The 16875-nt window shown below is 50.8% G+C and overlaps 1 protein-coding gene across 1 annotated transcript; it reads right to left on the reverse strand.

Annotated features, from left to right (window-relative positions):
• Positions 1 to 1388: 1388 nt before the first annotated feature.
• PRSS21 (serine protease 21) lies at positions 1389 to 5871 on the reverse strand. The gene is made up of 7 exons (XM_053671737.1): positions 5793 to 5871; positions 5665 to 5694; positions 5545 to 5571; positions 5167 to 5332; positions 4229 to 4512; positions 1902 to 2056; positions 1389 to 1673 (listed from the first exon to the last, which is right to left on the reverse strand). The coding sequence occupies exons 1-7, from the start codon at positions 5869 to 5871 to the stop codon at positions 1389 to 1391; spliced, it is 1026 nt and encodes a 341-aa protein (XP_053527712.1).
• Positions 5872 to 16875: the final 11004 nt, after the last annotated feature.

Consider the following 16875-nt stretch of genomic DNA (forward strand, 5'->3'; position numbering starts at 1 on the left):
AGCCTGGCCTTTTCATGGCTGGAAGCTGAAGGATGTACTGTTTCATTTGGACCTTGAGTCTGTTGCATAGTCCTGACTCCCTCACCGCCAGCATTTCTGTCTTTTTCCTTGCAATTTACTGTTAACGCTATTTCTTGAATCTATTCCATGTCGCAGCTTGAAGCCTGATGACTTACCGTTCTGATTGCTTTCTGGTCATGCCACGCTGTCACCTTTAGTCTCTTTTCAGGTCCCCCTAGATAGGTTTCACTGTTTTTGTATTCGGAATCTGCAATTTTCTGAGTTTTCACACTGGACTTGCAGGAATGCAGGCTTATGTAATGTATTTCTTTTCTATCGCTGCTGTAGCAAATCACCACACACTTAGCGGACTAAAACAACGTAAGTTTACTGTCTTACAGTCTGTGGGCTGGAATTCTGCCAGGACTCATCTCACTGAGCTACAGTGAAGGTGTCAGCAGGGTTGCATTCCCTTCTAGAGGTTCTAGAGAGCCCAGTGCCTCACCACCGTCCTCAGCTCCTAGAGGCCGCCTTCGGTCCTTGGCTTGTGCCCCTTCCTCTGTGTTCAAAGCCAGCAGTGGTGGACTGTGTCCTTGTCATACACATCATTCCCCTTCTGACTCCTCCTTCCAGTTTTAAGGACACTTGTGATTACATGGGACTCACCTGGATAATCCACGAAACCCTCTCCGTCCTAAGCCCTTGATTTAATCACGCCGACTGAATCCTCTGGGGATCAGAAGCACCCACACCCAGTATCCTCATCTCCCAGGGCCACCACGCTGGGCCACATTCCCTGTGGTTTCTCAGAGGGCCCCAGAGGGACTCTCTGGTACCAACATGGTAACCTCCTCTTTTGGGCAAATTTCACTGGTTTCTTCTCTCTCTGCCTTGGTTTACCCACTCCTGACTGGGGCTTCTTGGTATCACCTCACAAATAAACCACCTGCACCCCAGTCCTACTCCCAGGGCAGCCTCTTGGGGACCGCAGTAAGACCAGAGCACCTGGTACCTGTGTGATGGGGCCACCAGCATGGGCACTTAGGGGCCAGGGGCATTTCTGCCACAGCACCCTCACTCCAGTCTTCCTAGTCCCCAGGGCCCCTGGTGCTACTAATGTCCTTCATTAATTATCTTTCTGATTGAACTAACCTGAGGGGGTTCTGTTGTTTGCGACCCAAACCTGTAATAGTACAGATGGGTGCAGAGAGATTTAGGAGTTTAGGACCGGTCTTGGAGTAGAAGGGACACAGGTAACCACGAGGGTGTCCAGGAAGCCACCTGAGTTCACAGAATGTTCTCCGAGGCACTCATTAGAACATGCACACGTGTTTATTTGAAACAGGACAAAAAGGGACTGGGCCCGATGCAGCGGATGGCCCTGATTCTCACGGGCTCTGCTGGGCTCCGGACAGCTGCAGGAATGAGGTGCTCCAGAGGAGGGGGAGGCACAGGAGCAGCAGCCAGGGGTCTGGCCTGTGGATGCTGCTGTGGGCAATCAGCATCCGGATCCAGTTGAAGTGTGAACTAACGTTGGTGTAGACGCCAGGCCGGTTGGGCCTACCACAGCCCACTCCCCAGCTGACGATCCCAACCTGATACCACAGTCCTTTCTTCTCGCAGGCCAGTGGTCCGCCTGAGTCACCCTGGGGAGCAGAACGGGCGACCAGGGCCTGGGGTGGGGCAGAGAGGCTAGGAGAGCAGGAAAAGCTATGGAGCTGGGCAGGCTGGGTGCAAATCCCACCCCTCCCCCACAGGAAGTGACCAAGTTTCTGCATCTGCAAAGTGGGGCTATAGTCTGTATCCCACCCCGGCCGGGTTGCCATGAGGACCAAATGTCTGGGGCTGAGCTGGTGAGAGGCTAGGACTCAGGCGTGGTTGGGGTGGGGAGGGACACTCACGAAGCAGGAGTCCTTGCCACCTTGAGGTTCGCCAGCACAAACCATGTCTCCCCAGATGTTATAACGGAAAGAAGACTGCGAGAAGAGGTAGTTACACATGGTGGTGTTTATGATGCCGACCTGCACTTCCTGGAGGATGTAAGGAGCCGGCAGCTCTACGTAGGAGTTGAGGGAACAGAGAAAAAAATAGTATCTTGAGCCTCTCTTCTGCCATCTGGTTGGGAGGAATGACTTAGGTTATGGGGCGAGGATGGGAGGTTGTAGGGGGAGGGGAGAGTAGAGGAGCAGGGCAGCCAGTCCCGAGGGTACCAAGAGTGCCTTGACGCATCCTCTGCTCTACCCCGGCACCCAGCACATCATGGGTGATGAGCAATCACAGGACGACCCAATGTCTGGACAGGCTGTTACAGCTCCTGCTCAAGACTCCATTTCCCTGTATGCAGCAGGCAGATGACAGCCCCTGCCAGAGCCAGTAACAAAGGGCTAACGCAGCTAAGATGGTTTAGGATTAGTACATTTCAGGGCCTGAGCCAAGAGCTTTCCTGTGCACTCTTGGTGCTCCACAGCGCCCCCCACCCCCACCCCCGGAGGCAGCTCAATCGTGACCAATTTTCAAGTGAGGAAAGGCGCACCCAGGAAATGGCAGAGCCTGAAAGGAACCCAGGTCTATCCAGGTCTGAAGTCCCAGCCACCACCACTTCATCCCACAGAGCACGGTAACCACGGTAACACCCAAAACTGCCATGTTGGTAGTCTCCTGTCTGCCAGCAACTCTGCTAAACCCAGTGTAGGAATGCTTGTAAACCTCAGAACCACCCCGTGAGGTGGGAACACCAATTACTCCATTTTATAGGTGAGGAAGCTGAGACACAGTTAGATGCAGCGCTCGCTCACGGTTTTCCAGCTGGCGTATGGTAGAGCTAAGGTTTACGCCAGGCAAGGGGGCTCCAGAAGTCACCAGCCACCTGTGAGGACGAGGGTGACCTCCAGTCAGCCTTGGGCCTAGGAGGCAGGGAGCAGAGCCTGCCTGCTGGGCACCCGGCTCACACCTGTGCAGCCCCCTGTCCAGGGAGGCCCGCCACAGGGGCATTTTATTCAGTCCCTTCCAGGGGAAAGGGAAGGACCCCAGCTCTAGAGGGAAACAGGTCTAGTGTTGACTTCTCTGTTCCCTCTGCCAGTTCCAGCGGTGTGACCACCACAGGGACACATCACTCTCGAGCCAGTGAGCCTTGGCTTCTCCACTGAGTCCTGAGGCTGTGAGCGGTTTGCACACCCTTGTCAGCTTCCTCATCTGTAAAGTTGGTATAAAACTGTCCCCAGCCTCCTGTACGGGTAAGCTCCTGAAGGCAGATAGAGGGTCCCCTACTCACTCCTGAGTCCCGAGAGCCTAGAACAGTGCCAGGCACAGCGTGCAGATGGCAGCTACCTCTGTTACTGTCACTGTTGTTGAGAGTGACGCAGGAACGGGGCAGGCAAGGTAGCAGTGTAAGGGGCAGTCCCGATGGGAGGCTGTGCCTCCCCCACCCCTGGGGCACCTCAGGGGAGGCTGTACCCAGTGGTTTCAGGGGAGTCGTGGTGAGCGATAAGCAGGTAGCAACTAATGCTGCCTCGGGGATCTCCTGCAGAGCCAAGGTTGGAGAATGGCTTGAAATTTTGAGGACAGAGAAATGGGCCCAGCTCTCCAGGAGAGCAGGCCAAGGGGACAGGTAAAGAAAGAAGGTATGGAGGAGCCGGAGTGGGGAGGTGGGGTGGCTGGGGGAGAAGCGAGCACCAGGCTGAGACCTTTCTGACAGGCTCCCCCCACGCCCCCCACACCCCCCCACACCTCCGGGCAGGGAGTACAGCCTGGGCCAAGCTGACCTCCCTCTCCCCACTGGTTTCTGGCTCAAAGCCTCGAGGGTAGAGGGAACTGAGTGTTGGTACAGAAAGTCCTGCCCTGCCTGGACTGGTGTGGCTCAGTTGGTTGCAGCATCATCCCGTCCGAAAGGTTTCGGGTTCCGTTCTCGGTCAGGGCACATGCCTAGGTTTCGGGTTCAGTCTCCCACTGAGGCATGTATGAGAGGCAACTGATTGATGTTTCTCTCACATCGATGCTTCTCTCCCGCTCTCTAGCATGTCTTCAGGTAAGGATTCCAAAAATGTCTCCAGAAAGTCCTACCCTTTCAGGGCGAGCAGGAGGGAGAACAGAACACTGAGCGGGCCCTGCAGGGTACCCAGCTGTGCACGGACTAGGGCTGGGGCTGTTGGGCTGATGCAGCTGGAACAGGGGGTGGAGGGTCACGCTCGTGCTCCCCTGCTCCAGACCCACTGCCTGTCCCCAGCCTCACCTTCTTTTTCTTGGATGTCCCCCCAGCCGGTCACCCAGCAGTCAGTCCGGTTCTCGAAGTCGACGGAAGAGGCCAGGATACAGATGGGCTGGATGTACTTATTGTAGGTGACAGAGGAGGACAGCCTCAGCAAGGCGATGTCGTAGGCTGAAGCCCCCCGGTACCTGGGGCTGAAAATGATCTCTTCCACCCCGTAACGGTTGTAGTAGGCCTGCAGGTTCCAGATGGACGGCACGGCAGACAGCTCACCAAACTGGACTGTCCACTCAAAGGGGTCAGTGTTCCTGGCAGAGAGGGGAGAGCGGTCCAGAGGCCTTGTTGGAGGGTAAAGCCGCCCCAGCACGGCTGAGGCCTGCTCCCCAGGGTGGTGAGAACCAGAGGCTGCAGCCAAAGCCCCAGACGGTGGGCATTTGGGGGGTGGGGTGGGGCGAAAGGGTGCTTTCCCTCTGTGGTCTGATCTGGCCAGTCACTCAGCCAGCCTGTCACCTCTCAGGGCTGTCTTAGAAAAAAAGATGCAGAGGCACAGGGGCCAAAGTGGGGCACTCAGCAGGGCAGGGTCAAAACAGCTACAGGGGTTACTGCTGCCCCCCCGCCAGGCTCCGCCCAACATGCACCCACCTCAGCCCATTCCTCCCACGCACCGCACATCTCCCCTGGGAGGTGGGGTGAGGAAGGTGAAGGCTAGTTGTGCCATTTACTGAGAAGAGAACAGGAAAGAGAAAAGAGCAAGACACACAAATATCCACGGGAGTGTTCTAGAAGACTCTTCTGGAGAAAACTGAACAATGTTCCTTGTAAGGGCGCATGGGGCACTCCCATGGGTGCGACCCGCTGCCCTGGGGCCTGGGACTAGGAGAATGCGAGGGTCACGCTGGTGTACAAAATGCGTGGTGCAGACCCAGGGTCGCTGTTCAGCGGGCTGCCACCCCCAGACTCACCTTTCAAAGCAATGCGCGGCGGAGAGCACCCAGCGCCGGTTGAGCAGGCTCGCCCCGCAGGTGTGGGAACCCCACAGGCGTAGGCTGCCCTGCCATGGCCAGCGCCCGAGATCTGCGTCCTTTCCGCCCACCACACGCGACCCGATGGACCGTTGGCCACATGGCCCTGGGATGGACAGACCGATATAGGGGTGAGCTATAGGAGGCACGCATCTGCCCACCCTCACCCACCTGGGACCTCGAAGGAAAAGGATTTGCCCGGGAAACTGCGTGCATCTCGGGGTCAGGCAGCCGAGAAAGAAAGGACGCTGGGGACCCTCCCAACGTGGTCTGCAGGCGTCCGCCCCTCCCCCCTTCCGCCAGGGGCCCATCAGTTACATGTGAGCAATGACGAGTTCTCGAAACCTGGGGCGAGAGAAATGAAAAGGTGAGTTGTCCTTTGCACACTAGCACAGGTGTACTGAGCAGGCAGGCAAGCCCGCGTCTTGGGCGCCTTACCTGGAAACAGCACGTCCTGATCCGGCCACCCTGCAGGGGAGAGGAGAAGGCGAGCTCTGCTCAGTCTCCTTGGGCCCATCCTGCCCCCATCACCCCCAGGTCAGCCGGCAGCTCCGGCCTGAGCTCACCCAGCATCTCAAGTTCCACTGGCACCAACAGTTGCACCAGCAGCTGCACCAGCAGCAGTGCCGCGACTGGAGCGCCCATGGCCTCCTCTCCCGCCGCCTGGCGCCCCCTTCTGCTTCTGCCAGCCCCTGGGCCGGGCTGGGGCGCCCCCTGGGGAAGACGCGAACCCTGGCCGCCATCTTCTCCTAGCTTGACCTCTCTGGGTCCAACAGCTTTTAGGAATATCCAACCTCACAGCAACCCCAGCTTTGAGTTTCTGCTGGGGCCGGGTCCCCGGCTACAACCCTTGACATATCAAGGGTCATAACCCGGGATCCAGTGCACCTAAACAATCCCTTCTCTCAACCCTGGGATTCTAACTGCCCCCTTTTCTACCCACTCCTCTTTCTAGGAAGGAACAAGGACCTGGCCCGCAGCCAGAACTCCCGTGAAAGCACTCTAACAAGTCCTCACTGAGTGCCCATCGGGGGCTAGGACTGTTCTTCGGACCCAGAAAGGGAAGATCCCTCACAAAACTTCCTTTGGGAAATGATGGCCTTGGGCCTTGTCCCTACCTGAGGAGGCAGCCAGGCTAGTCCTGGCCTGAGCAGGCTGCCCCCTGGTGGCTGGCCTAAACCCCTCTTATCAGCCTCCTTGGGGTTAAATCTTGAAAGTTGAAACATCTTTCAAGTACTTACTTTCCAGGGGTTGGGGGGGGGGGGAGGAAATCACCAAAGTGGGAGAGACAGATACTACTAAGTTGTCCATCTCAGTGTCTCTCTGTGACCAGGGACTTTCTGAATGGGGGTCCCAGGAAAGCTGTGCCTGCTTGGTGGCTCTGTGTATCCTGAACACCAGGGATGTTGTGGAATCCACAATGATGAGTTACCCAGCATTGGCTTCTGGGAATCCCTCCAAGCAGAGACTAGCATCAAGAGCTGCACTAGCAGCGTGCCCCAACCAGAGCGCCCGTGGACTCCAAGGTAGGGGTTGTAAAGGGCGGACGGCCCTTGGCAGGCTGCCCGGGAAGAGGAGGTGAGAGCTGTTGAAGGGTATGACCACTCCACTCAGTCATGAATGGGAGAGTCTGGCTTTGGTTGAGGGGCTGGGGGTGTCCTGGGACAGAGGCTGAAGCTCCCACCCAGTGGGTCTCAACCTGCCCTTTTCTTCTCCTTTCTTGTCTGCCCCGTGAAGTGACCCACAGGGTCCCCATTCACAAATCCAGTTACCTCTGCTTAGGGTACCAGCCCTGTGCTCCGTCCTCCAGCCAGTTCCCAGGTTTCCCTGGAAAGATGATTTAGAGAAAGAGGGAGACAGATGGAGAGCAAGCTCAGATGGCCCGGGCCTTTGTCGTTCATGTCCAGTGTGATGTGGATTCACTGCCAGCCTTACCCACCACTCCAGGACCCCAAGGTCTTTCCATGACAATGAGATCGAACCTCCCCTAGACCTGCTCATGACCCTGGGGTTGACCCCTGGTTCTGAGCACAGAACCTCCCAGATGTGTTGCTCTGACACACACTGAGTCCAGGGACAGAGCTTCTGGGAAGTGGACTCGAACAAGCCCTCATTTTTCTTGGCTGAAAAATGGAGATCATAGCCTTGACTGGAGTGGCTCAGTTAGTTGAGTGTCCTCCCACAAAGCAAAAGGTCACTGGTCCAATTCCTGGTCATGGCATGTGCCTGAGTTGTGGGTTTGGTCTCCCTAGTCTGGGTGCACACAAGAGGCAACTGATTGATGTTTCTCTCTCACATCAGTGTTTCTCTCTCTCTTTTTCCCTCCCTTCCCCTCTATCCAAACCTAAATAAATAAAATATTTCTTTATTTCTTTTTCATTTTTTAAAAGATTTTTAAAATTTATCTATCTTTAGAGGGGAAGGGAAGGAGAGAGGGAGAGAAACATCAATGTATGGTTGCCTTCGTCCTTCGTGTGTCCCCTGCAGGGAACAGGCCTGCAGGGAACCGGTTTGTAACCCAGGAATATGCCCTGACTAGGAATCGAACCTCTCTTTTTTTATTTTTAAGTAGATTTTATTGATTATGTTTAAGAAGTTATTCCATTTTTTCTTCCCTTTCTCCTCCTCCAGCCTACACTCCCACTCCCACCAGCATGCCCCCACCTTAGTTCACGTTCATGGGTCATACACATAAGTTCTTTGGTTTCTCCATTTCCTATACTATTCTTAACCTCCCCCTGTCTATTTTGTACCTACCATTTATGCTTCTTTTTCCCTGTACCTTTTTCCCCATTCTTCTCCCTCCCCCTCCCCACTAAAAACCCTCCATGCGACCTCCATTTCTGTGATTCTGTTCCTGTTCTAGTTGTTTGCTTAGTTTGTTTTTGTTTTTGATTTTTTATAGGTTCAGTTGTTGATAGTTGTGAGTTTGTTGTCATTTTACTGTTCCTAGTTTTTTAAAATATTTTATTTCTTTATTTTTAGAGAGAGGGGAAGGGAAGGAGAAAGAGCGAAAGAGAAACATCGGTGTGTGGTTGCCTCTCACGTGTCCCCTACTGGGGACCTGGCCTGCAATCCAGGCATGTGCCCTGACTGGGAATCGAACCGGTGACCCTTTGCTTCACAGGCCTGTGCTCAATCCACTGAGCTCCACCAGCCAGGGCTTACTGTTCCTAGTTTTGATCTTTTTCTAAGTCCCTTTAACATTTCATATAGTAAGGGCTTGGTGATGATGAACTCTATTTTTGTTTTAAAGGTTTTATTTATTTATTTTTAGAGAGAGAGACAGGAAGAGAACAGAGGGAGAGAAACATTAATATGTGATTGCCTCTCACATGCCCCCTACTGGGGACCTGGCCTGCAAGCCAAACATGCGGCCTAATTGGGAATAGAACTGGTGACGCTTTCATTCACAGGCTGGCACCCAACCCACTAGGCCACACCAGCCAGAGCAACAATGAACTCCTTTAACTTGACTTTACTGGGAGGTACTTTATCTGTTCTTCCATTCTAAATGATAGCTTTGCTGGATAGAGTAATATGGGATGTAGGTCCTTGCCTTTAATGACTTGGAATACTTTTTTCCAGCCCCATCTTGTCTGCAAGATTTCTTTTGAAAAATCAGCTGAAAATCTAATGGGAACTCCTTTGTAGGTAACTGTCTCCTTTTGTCTCGCTGCTTTTAAGATTCTCTCCTTATCTTTTTTTAAATATATTTTATTGATTATGCCATTACAGTTGTTCTATTCCTCCCCTTCATTCCCCTCTACCCTGCACACCCCCTCCTCCACCATTCCCTCCCCTTTAGTTTATGTACACGTGTCACAAGTTCTTTAGATTCTATATTTCCCATACTATTCTTGCCCTGCCCCCTGTCTATTTTCTACCTACCATCTATGCTACTTATTTTCTGTACCTTCTCCCCCCCTTCTCCTCCTCCCACTTCCCTGTTGCTAACCCTCCATGTGATCTTCATCTCTATGGTTCTGCTCCTGACCTAGCTGTCCTCTTAGTTTGCTTTTGTTTTAGGTGTGGTTCTTAATAACTGTGAGTTTGCTGTCCTTTCACTGTTCATCTTTTTTATCTCTTTTTTCTTAGATAAGTCCCTTTAACATTTCATATAATAAGGGCTTGGTGATGATGAACTCCTTGAATTTGATCTTATCTGAGAAGCACTTTATCTGTCCTTCCATACTAAATGAAAGTTTGGCTGGATAGAGCAATCTTGGTTGTAGGTCTTTGGATTTCATGACTTGGAATACCTCTTTCCAGCCCCCTCTTGCCTGTAAGGTCTCTTTTGAGAAATCCGCTGACAGTCTGATGGGAACTCCTTTGTAGGTGACTGTCCCCTTATCTCTTGCTGCTTCTAGGATTCTCTCCTTCATTTTAATCTTGGATAATGTAATGATGATGTGCCTTGGTGTGTTCCTTCTTGGGCCCAACTTCTTTGGGACTCTCTGAGCTTTTTGGATTTCCTGGAAGTCTATTTCCTTTGCCAGATTAGGGAAATTTTTCTTTATTATTTGTTCAGATAAGGTTTCCACTCGTGACTGTTCCCCTCCCCTTTCTGGTACCCCTATAATTCAGATGTTGGAGCGTTTAAAGATGTCCTGGAGGTTCCTAAGCCTCTCCTCATTTTTTTGAATTCTTGTTTCTTTGTTCTTTTCTGTTTGGTCATTTTTTTCTTCCTTCTGGTCCACTCCCTTGATTTGAATTCCAGTTTCCTTTCCATCACTATTGGTTTCCTGTACATTTCCCTTCATTTCAATTAGTTTAGCCTTCATATGTTCCTCTAACTTGTGACTAAAATCAACCAGTTCTGTGAGCATCCTGATCACCAGTGTTTTGAACTGTGCATCTGAAAGTTTGTCTATTTCTTGGTCACTTAGAGTTATCAGCTCTGGGGCTTTGAGTTCTTCTTGAGCCATGTTTTGGTCTGTTCGTGCCTGTTACATATGAGGAGTGGAGCCTGAGGTATTCACCAGGGCGGGGCTACCCAGGTTGCTGGGTTTTGATGCTATATGTGGGGGTGGGGCCAAAGGGGGGCAATAGTGGTCCCCTCTGCTTCTTCCCGCCCCTGAGGCCTGCATGGTCTGTCTCACTGCTCGCTCCTTTGCTGGTTTATCTGCACACGAATGTGTGACCACGGTCAGCCTGCCGCCTTGTGCCCTCAGTGGGTACACCCGTTGCTACTCCACACCTGAGATCCACCCATGGCTGCCTGCGCACCTGGGTCACACGCCTAGGTCGGTCTGGTGGATCTTTCCTGCCTGACCCCGCTCTGCTGCTGGCTCTGCCCCTCTTACCAGTTTGGCTGAAAGGTTCGTTGTTGTTGCACTTCCATATAGTTCAATTTTCTGTGTTTTGGTCACGTGTTTTGTTACTAAAATTTTGTTGTCATTAAACTTGGTTGTGCAAGAAGGCACAATGTTTCCACCTACGCCTCCATCTTGGCGGAAGTCCCAGATTCTCTCCTTATCTTTAATCTTGGGTAATGTAATTATGATGTGTCTTGGTGTGTTTCTCCTTGGATCCAACTTGTTTGGGACTCTGAGCTTCCTGGACTTCCTGGAAGTCTATTTCCTTTGACAGATCGGGGGAGTTTTCCTTCATTATTTTTTCAAATAAGTTTTCAATTTCTTGCTCTCTCTCTTCTCCTTCTGATTCAGATGTTGGAATGTTTAAAGTTGTCCCAGAGGTTCCTAAGACTCTCCTCATTGTTTTGAATTCTTGTTTCTTCATTCTGTTCTGGTTGAATGTTTATTTCTTCCTTCTGTTCCAAATAATTGATTTGAGTCCTGGTTTCCTTCCCTTCACTGTTGGTTCCCTGCATATTTTTCTTTGTTTCACTTTGCAGAGCCTTCATATCTTCCTCTATTTTACATTCATACTCAGTCATTTCTGTGAGCATCCTGATTACCAGTGTTTTGAACTCTGCATTTGATAGGTTGGCTATCTCTTCATCGCTTAATTCTTTTTCTAGAGTTTTGATCTGTTCTTTTTCATTTGGGCTATATTTCTTTGTTTTGGTTCACCTGTTATGTTGTAAGTGGGGAAGCCTTAGGTATTTACCAGGGCGAGCGACCCACATCACTGCTTTGTGGTTCTGTATGTGAGGGAGGGGTCAGAGAGGGAACAATGCCACTGGCTCAGCTTTCACCTCACTTTCTGTTACTTCCCCTGCTACCAACAACCAAATTGGGCCCTTCTGGTGCTGATTCCCAGGTGGGTGGGTTTGTGTACAATCTAGGACCCTGTGGGTCTCTCCAATGAACTCTCCTGTGAGGCTGGGAGTTTCTTCTGCCACTGCACCCCCCCCCCCACAGATTTTTACAGTCATTGGTTTTGAGGCTTTATTTCCCTGTACTGGAACCCTGGGTTGCATAGTCTATCTCAATCCCCAGTTGTTCCTCCCTGTTTATCTGCAGTCAAATATGGGACCACCCAGTCCACCAGCTGACACCTTGCCCACCTGGTCCATCACCTTGCCATGCATTCTTTCCTCCCTGGATGCCCATCTCTGCCCCTTTTTCTTGTCTGGATGAATATTTCTTCTTTAACTCCTTGGTTGTCAGACTTCTATACAGTTCAACTTTTTGGCAGTTCTGCCTCTTTTTTGTTTATAAATTTGTTGTCCTTCTTTTGGTTGTTTGAGGAAGCAAAGTGTATCTTGGTGGGATGTTCCAAATCTTTTTTTTTCTTTTTTTAAAGATGTTATTTATTTATTTTTAGAGAGAGGAGAAAGAGAAGGAGAGAAGCATCAATGTGTGGTTGCCTCTCACGCGCCCTCTACTGTGGACCTGGCCTGCAACCCAGGCATGTGCCCTGACTGGGAATCAATGCCCCCCCCAAAAATTTTCTTTTTTAAATTTTTTTTTAATTTTATTTAAAGAAAAAAAAAAACCTCGATCTCTGGTTCTCAGGCCCGCATTCAATCCACTGAGCTATGCCAGCCAGGGCTCAAATATTTCTTTTTTAAATGGGGATAATAGTAATGTGCACCTCTCAGGGCTGCTGGTAGATCCTTTCACACACATCATTCCAGCCTCTGAGGCATTAGGAGGATGCCTGCAGGATGCGTGGCCCGCTGCTAGATCATCTTTATTGCCTTTCAGACAGACTTGCCTGCAAAGGGACTAGTCCAGCACTGGAGGCTGGAAACCTCAGTTTCAAGAGTCCCAGAAACCCCCAAAAGAATCCCTGAGCCTGGGTGCATGCTGGAACTCAGCCTTGGATGCTGGGCTAGAAGCAGGGAACACTGGCCTGTGTTTCTGGGGGTGGGGTGTTCCCCAGGCTGGCAGGGAGGGTGAGAGGGCAGCTTAGTGCCTATGGGAGATACATGAGAGATCTGAAGAGGGAGAGATGTAGGGGTATTAAAATGGGGGACTTTCCAAGGGGAATGGGCCAGAGAAGTTCCCTGGGGAACAAAGGATTCAGTGTATGGTGGAAGGCGGCTTTCTGGAGGGGTTTGGGGAGGGACCTCTGTGAGAAGTTGCGTCCTGCATTCTGGCATGGGGTAGAGAGAGGGCATGGGTTTGAAATGTGGGGACTGAGGTCTCAGGGCTGAGCTGCATATTGAGGCAATCCCCAGGGAGACAGGGCTGTCTCCTTTGGCCCCAGAAACAACAATAGGCAGTAAAAAAGATTCCAGCAAAGCTTGGAGAGAACCTTCTTATCATCTGGGGCTGAGCTCTGGACTGTGCTGAGAACCCATGTGTCGTACACACCAAATTGGTGTAAACAAACACCTGACCTCTCTGGGAGGCCACAGTCAGACCCCAAGCTCACTACCCCTTCCTGGGTCCACAGACCAGGGCAACTCCGGAGTCACCCTGGAGAGAAAGAAGTCCAGAAGTGCAGGGCCGGAGGCCTGGACTGCCCAGGCCCAGCTGCCTTCTTTACCCAGGAGGAAATTAAGGTTCATAGGACTCTCTCCCCACCAACCTTTCTTCAGAACTGCTGGCCAGTTCTAGTGGACAGAGCATGAGTGGTTCGGATGTTTCTGGAAAGCAGCAGGGTTGGCTGGTTTGGGAATTGTGGCTGAGTTGGGGGAGGTGGGACCTGGGGACCTGGATTGCTCAGCTCAGCTTGGTGGGGAGAAGGAAGGTCAGGCCAGCTGGGCCAGGGCTCTTGGGGAGGTTCTGAATGCAGCACAGTGCACGCCATACAAAATGCCTCTGACAGCAGGATTTCGGTGGAAGCCATGAAAGCTCTGGGTCTGGGGGAGTGGGTACCAGCCCTCAATATCTGGGTTCCTTAGAGGAGCTGCCCAAGTACAGAGCTATCGGGGTGGGGTTGGGATTATAGAGCTCTCTTTATCTGTCCCCCAAATCCAGGCTTTCTCTCCTTCAGTGCTTGCCTACTTAGCCCAGTATTTGTCCTACCTCAGTCCAGGTGTATCGCTCTGGCATTTGTTGGGGAGAGGTTGAATGGAAGAGATTTGGGGCTTCCTTGAAGAATTTGCAGGAGGAAGAACAGGATGGCCATGAAGGCCGGCTGCATGGCACCTTCCAGCCACCACTTCTGGAGTGGCGCTTGGGGTCAGAGTCCTCAGACACACTCAGGAGGGGGAAGATGACTGCAGCTACAGCCCAGGTTTCTGGGCTTGCTGTGGGGTGGGGCTGAACCTCCGCTCCATGTTCTCAGGCCCTCAGGCCTTTCTCCTGGGCACAGGGACCCTGGCCTCTTCCACATCCTTGGCAAGACCCTTGGGCTTTCCTTCCCCTGCTCTGACCCTGGCATCACAGCACCAACATCTTCCACCACCTATGGGACACTCCCTGTATGCTGACACTTTGCCGACCAGGCCATGTGCCTCTTGCCTGATTTCTCAGGAGCTGTTATAATCCCTCTCTGACAGCAGAGAGACGGAGACTCTGAGGGTTGAATGACTTACTCAAAGCCCTACAGGTGGCAAAACCAGGTAAATCTACTTGGTGCTGTGTGTGCTGCCCAGCACCCCTGGGAGGGGGTAAGGAGTGGGGGACTAGAGCTGCAGACTCATCCCACTTTGCCCCCTCAACCATTCCTTTGCAACCTGGGACTCTTGAGGACTGAGGGAGGGCCAGGCCATCCGGATCCTGAGAGGGAACCTTTATTCAACTAGGTAGAGCAGCTGGAGGAGGCCAGGGATTCTCAAACTGAGAAGATGACACCCCAGTGACGCCCTACTCTGACCACAAATGGCAAGCACCTGGATGTCCCTTGTCCCTGCCTTGGCCTGCAGCTGACACCCTGGCCCTCAGGGGCCTTACAGAGGTTGTGGGTCAGAGTGGAGAGCTGACCAGCCTTGGACACTGGGGGGAAGGAGGAAGTGAGAGACTTCTCTAAATTCCTAAGATTTTTCCATTTGTCCCAAAGTACCCATCCTTTCAGTTCCACCTCCCCGCCCCATCAACCTGGCCTCTGGGCAGCTACCCCTGCAAAGGGCTCATTACCTCTGGGTGGGGCACAGCGGGTCTCAGCAGCCCCACATGCTTGATTTAGGCCAAACTCATGCTCAGGGACTGCTGTAGTATTATTGCTTTTCCCTGCTGCCTGATCTCTTGATTTCTGGGGGAAAAAATGTTCATTTATTTGTTTCTTGAGTATTTAGAACAGTTTTGCACTTCCTGTGTTTTAAAACACTATTGATGGGTTATATATTTCAAGGTTCATGCCTCCAACATCTTTTCAGTGGCTTGTAACTTTTATCGGTGTAAAATATCCCTACATTTCATTGGGTTAGCCTTGGATTCTCTTTTACCTGAGATTATCTGATATATGATAACACACAGCCACTTTCATATTGTTTGCAATTTCCTTATTAATATATTTTTTGGATCAAAACAAAATGAAAAGAAAACACCTATAATACTGGAGGGGCAAGTCCCTAGTTGGGACTCAAGTCTGAGCCCAGAGGGTTCTTGGCTTTGGGCAGGAAAGTATTCAAGACAGAGCCAGACAAAAGCTTAAAGTAGAAAAGCGGGTTTCATTGAGCAGGGAGGACAGCTAAGAAAAGCCACTCCACAGAGTGACAGACTCTCCTCATGAGAGGAGGAGAGACCCCGACCAGCTCCGGAGGTTGAGCTTATGTCTGTTTGGAGTTGCTGTGGAAAATTGGTGGTATGGGGAAATAGAGAGTGGAAAGAAATGTTAGGTTAACTTTAAGGTGTATTTTGTGGCCTGTTTTCCCTCCATGGTGTAGACAAACAATATGGTACAACGAGTGGCTGGCTATTCGGCAACCTTTGCGGGAGTCTTCTCTGTACGGAGGCTCTCAGCGGGCAGCTTGCTTCTCTGGTCAGCGGAGTTCTGTGTCCGGCAGCACATAACAGGCCCCAATTTTACTTTGACTTCAGTTGCTTTATGCCCGTCTCCTGTATTACTTAGAAATTACAAAAAATGAAATTTCTTAACCTGTTGCTCTTATTGGAATGGAATGTACTTGCTAGAATACTTGTAAAGTAGTAAACTAATTCCATTAACATTACTATTGAGTTTTGTGAGTGCAGAAAAGTTTTTCAGGTTTTACTGATATCTTATGGGAACAAAGGCACATCCTGCCTGCTTGAGATTGTGTTCGAGAACTTCTAGATTATCAGAATTATGTAAAAGCCAGCACATTTAATAGTAAATCTGATTTAAAGATATCACAACAGCTCTTAGCATCATCACTAGTGAGTATCTTAGAACTCACACCCATTCGATAATCTTTTTTTGTGCTCACAGGTATCAGGTCACCAGCTAAGTGTGGCTGAAGAGGTAAAATATTCAAAGCCCAGGTGCCATGCATGGTCCAAATGCTCCTTTCTCCCTGCTCCCCCCAAATTCACATGTTGACATCTTAAGCCCCAGAGCAGTGGTGTTCAGAGGTGGAGCCTTAAGGAGGTGATTTGGACCCGAGCCCAGAACCCCAAAATGGGATGAGTGCCCTTAAAAAACAGACCCCAGGGAGCCCCTCTCCCCTTCTACCATGTGAGGACACAGAGACAGACAAGGCTATGAGCCGGGAGGAGGGCCCTCCCCAGACCCGAGTTGGCTGGCACCTTAATCTCAGAATCCCAGCCCAGGAACGTGAGGAATAAATGTCTGTGGTTGATAAGCTCCTCACTTTGTGGTATTTTGCTGTAGCCCAAATGTACTAGGATGACCAGCAAAGCCTTTGACCTGATGTTTTTCCCACGTATTTTCAGTACATTCTCTGTTTCTGCTGATGTTACATCAGAATATACAGAGTGGAGGAGATACTTTTTTTCTGCAGACTTAGGTATCTAGGACGGTTCATGGCTGTAGACTGACATCTGGAGTACACGGGACCAACGCCCAGCACGAAACTGCCTCCCCAGTGATCTGCTGTGGGGCGTTCGAGAGCCTGGCCTGGTCTGTGTCTTTCCTCAACACTTATTTTACCTAAAACACTTTTTATTAGGAACATTTAAAAATACACAAAGGTGTAGACAAGTAAAAAGAACACCAGACATCTGTAGCTCAGCTTAAATAATTACCACTATAGAACCAATCTTTATTATTAAATTTCTTGAGATGACACTGAATAATAAAATTCAGCTTCGAGTTTAAAATTCTATAATGCATCATTTGTATATTTCATTGTGAATTTATCATCCAGAGTCAGATCTTCTTCTGTCAGCATTTAGTCAACCCCCTTTA

The sequence above is a fragment of the Artibeus jamaicensis genome, unplaced genomic scaffold, assembly GCF_021234435.1.
Source record: "Artibeus jamaicensis isolate MK-2021 breed Jamaican fruit bat unplaced genomic scaffold, CSHL_Jam_final contig_700, whole genome shotgun sequence".
Classification (NCBI taxonomy): Eukaryota; Metazoa; Chordata; class Mammalia; order Chiroptera; family Phyllostomidae; genus Artibeus; species Artibeus jamaicensis.

Excerpts from the sequence above, each read along its gene's own strand:
- PRSS21 (XM_053671737.1), bottom strand. The coding sequence starts at position 5,871 with ATGGGCGCTCCAGTCGCGGCACTGCTGCTGGTGCAGCTGCTGGTGCAA. Across the intron at positions 5,695-5,792 it reads AGTGGAACTTGAGATGCTGG|GGTGGCCGGATCAGGACGTG; the intron begins GTGAGCTCAGGC and ends TCTCCCCTGCAG. Across the intron at positions 4,513-5,166 it reads GCCGCGCATTGCTTTGAAAG|GAACACTGACCCCTTTGAGT; the intron begins GTGAGTCTGGGG and ends CCTCTCTGCCAG.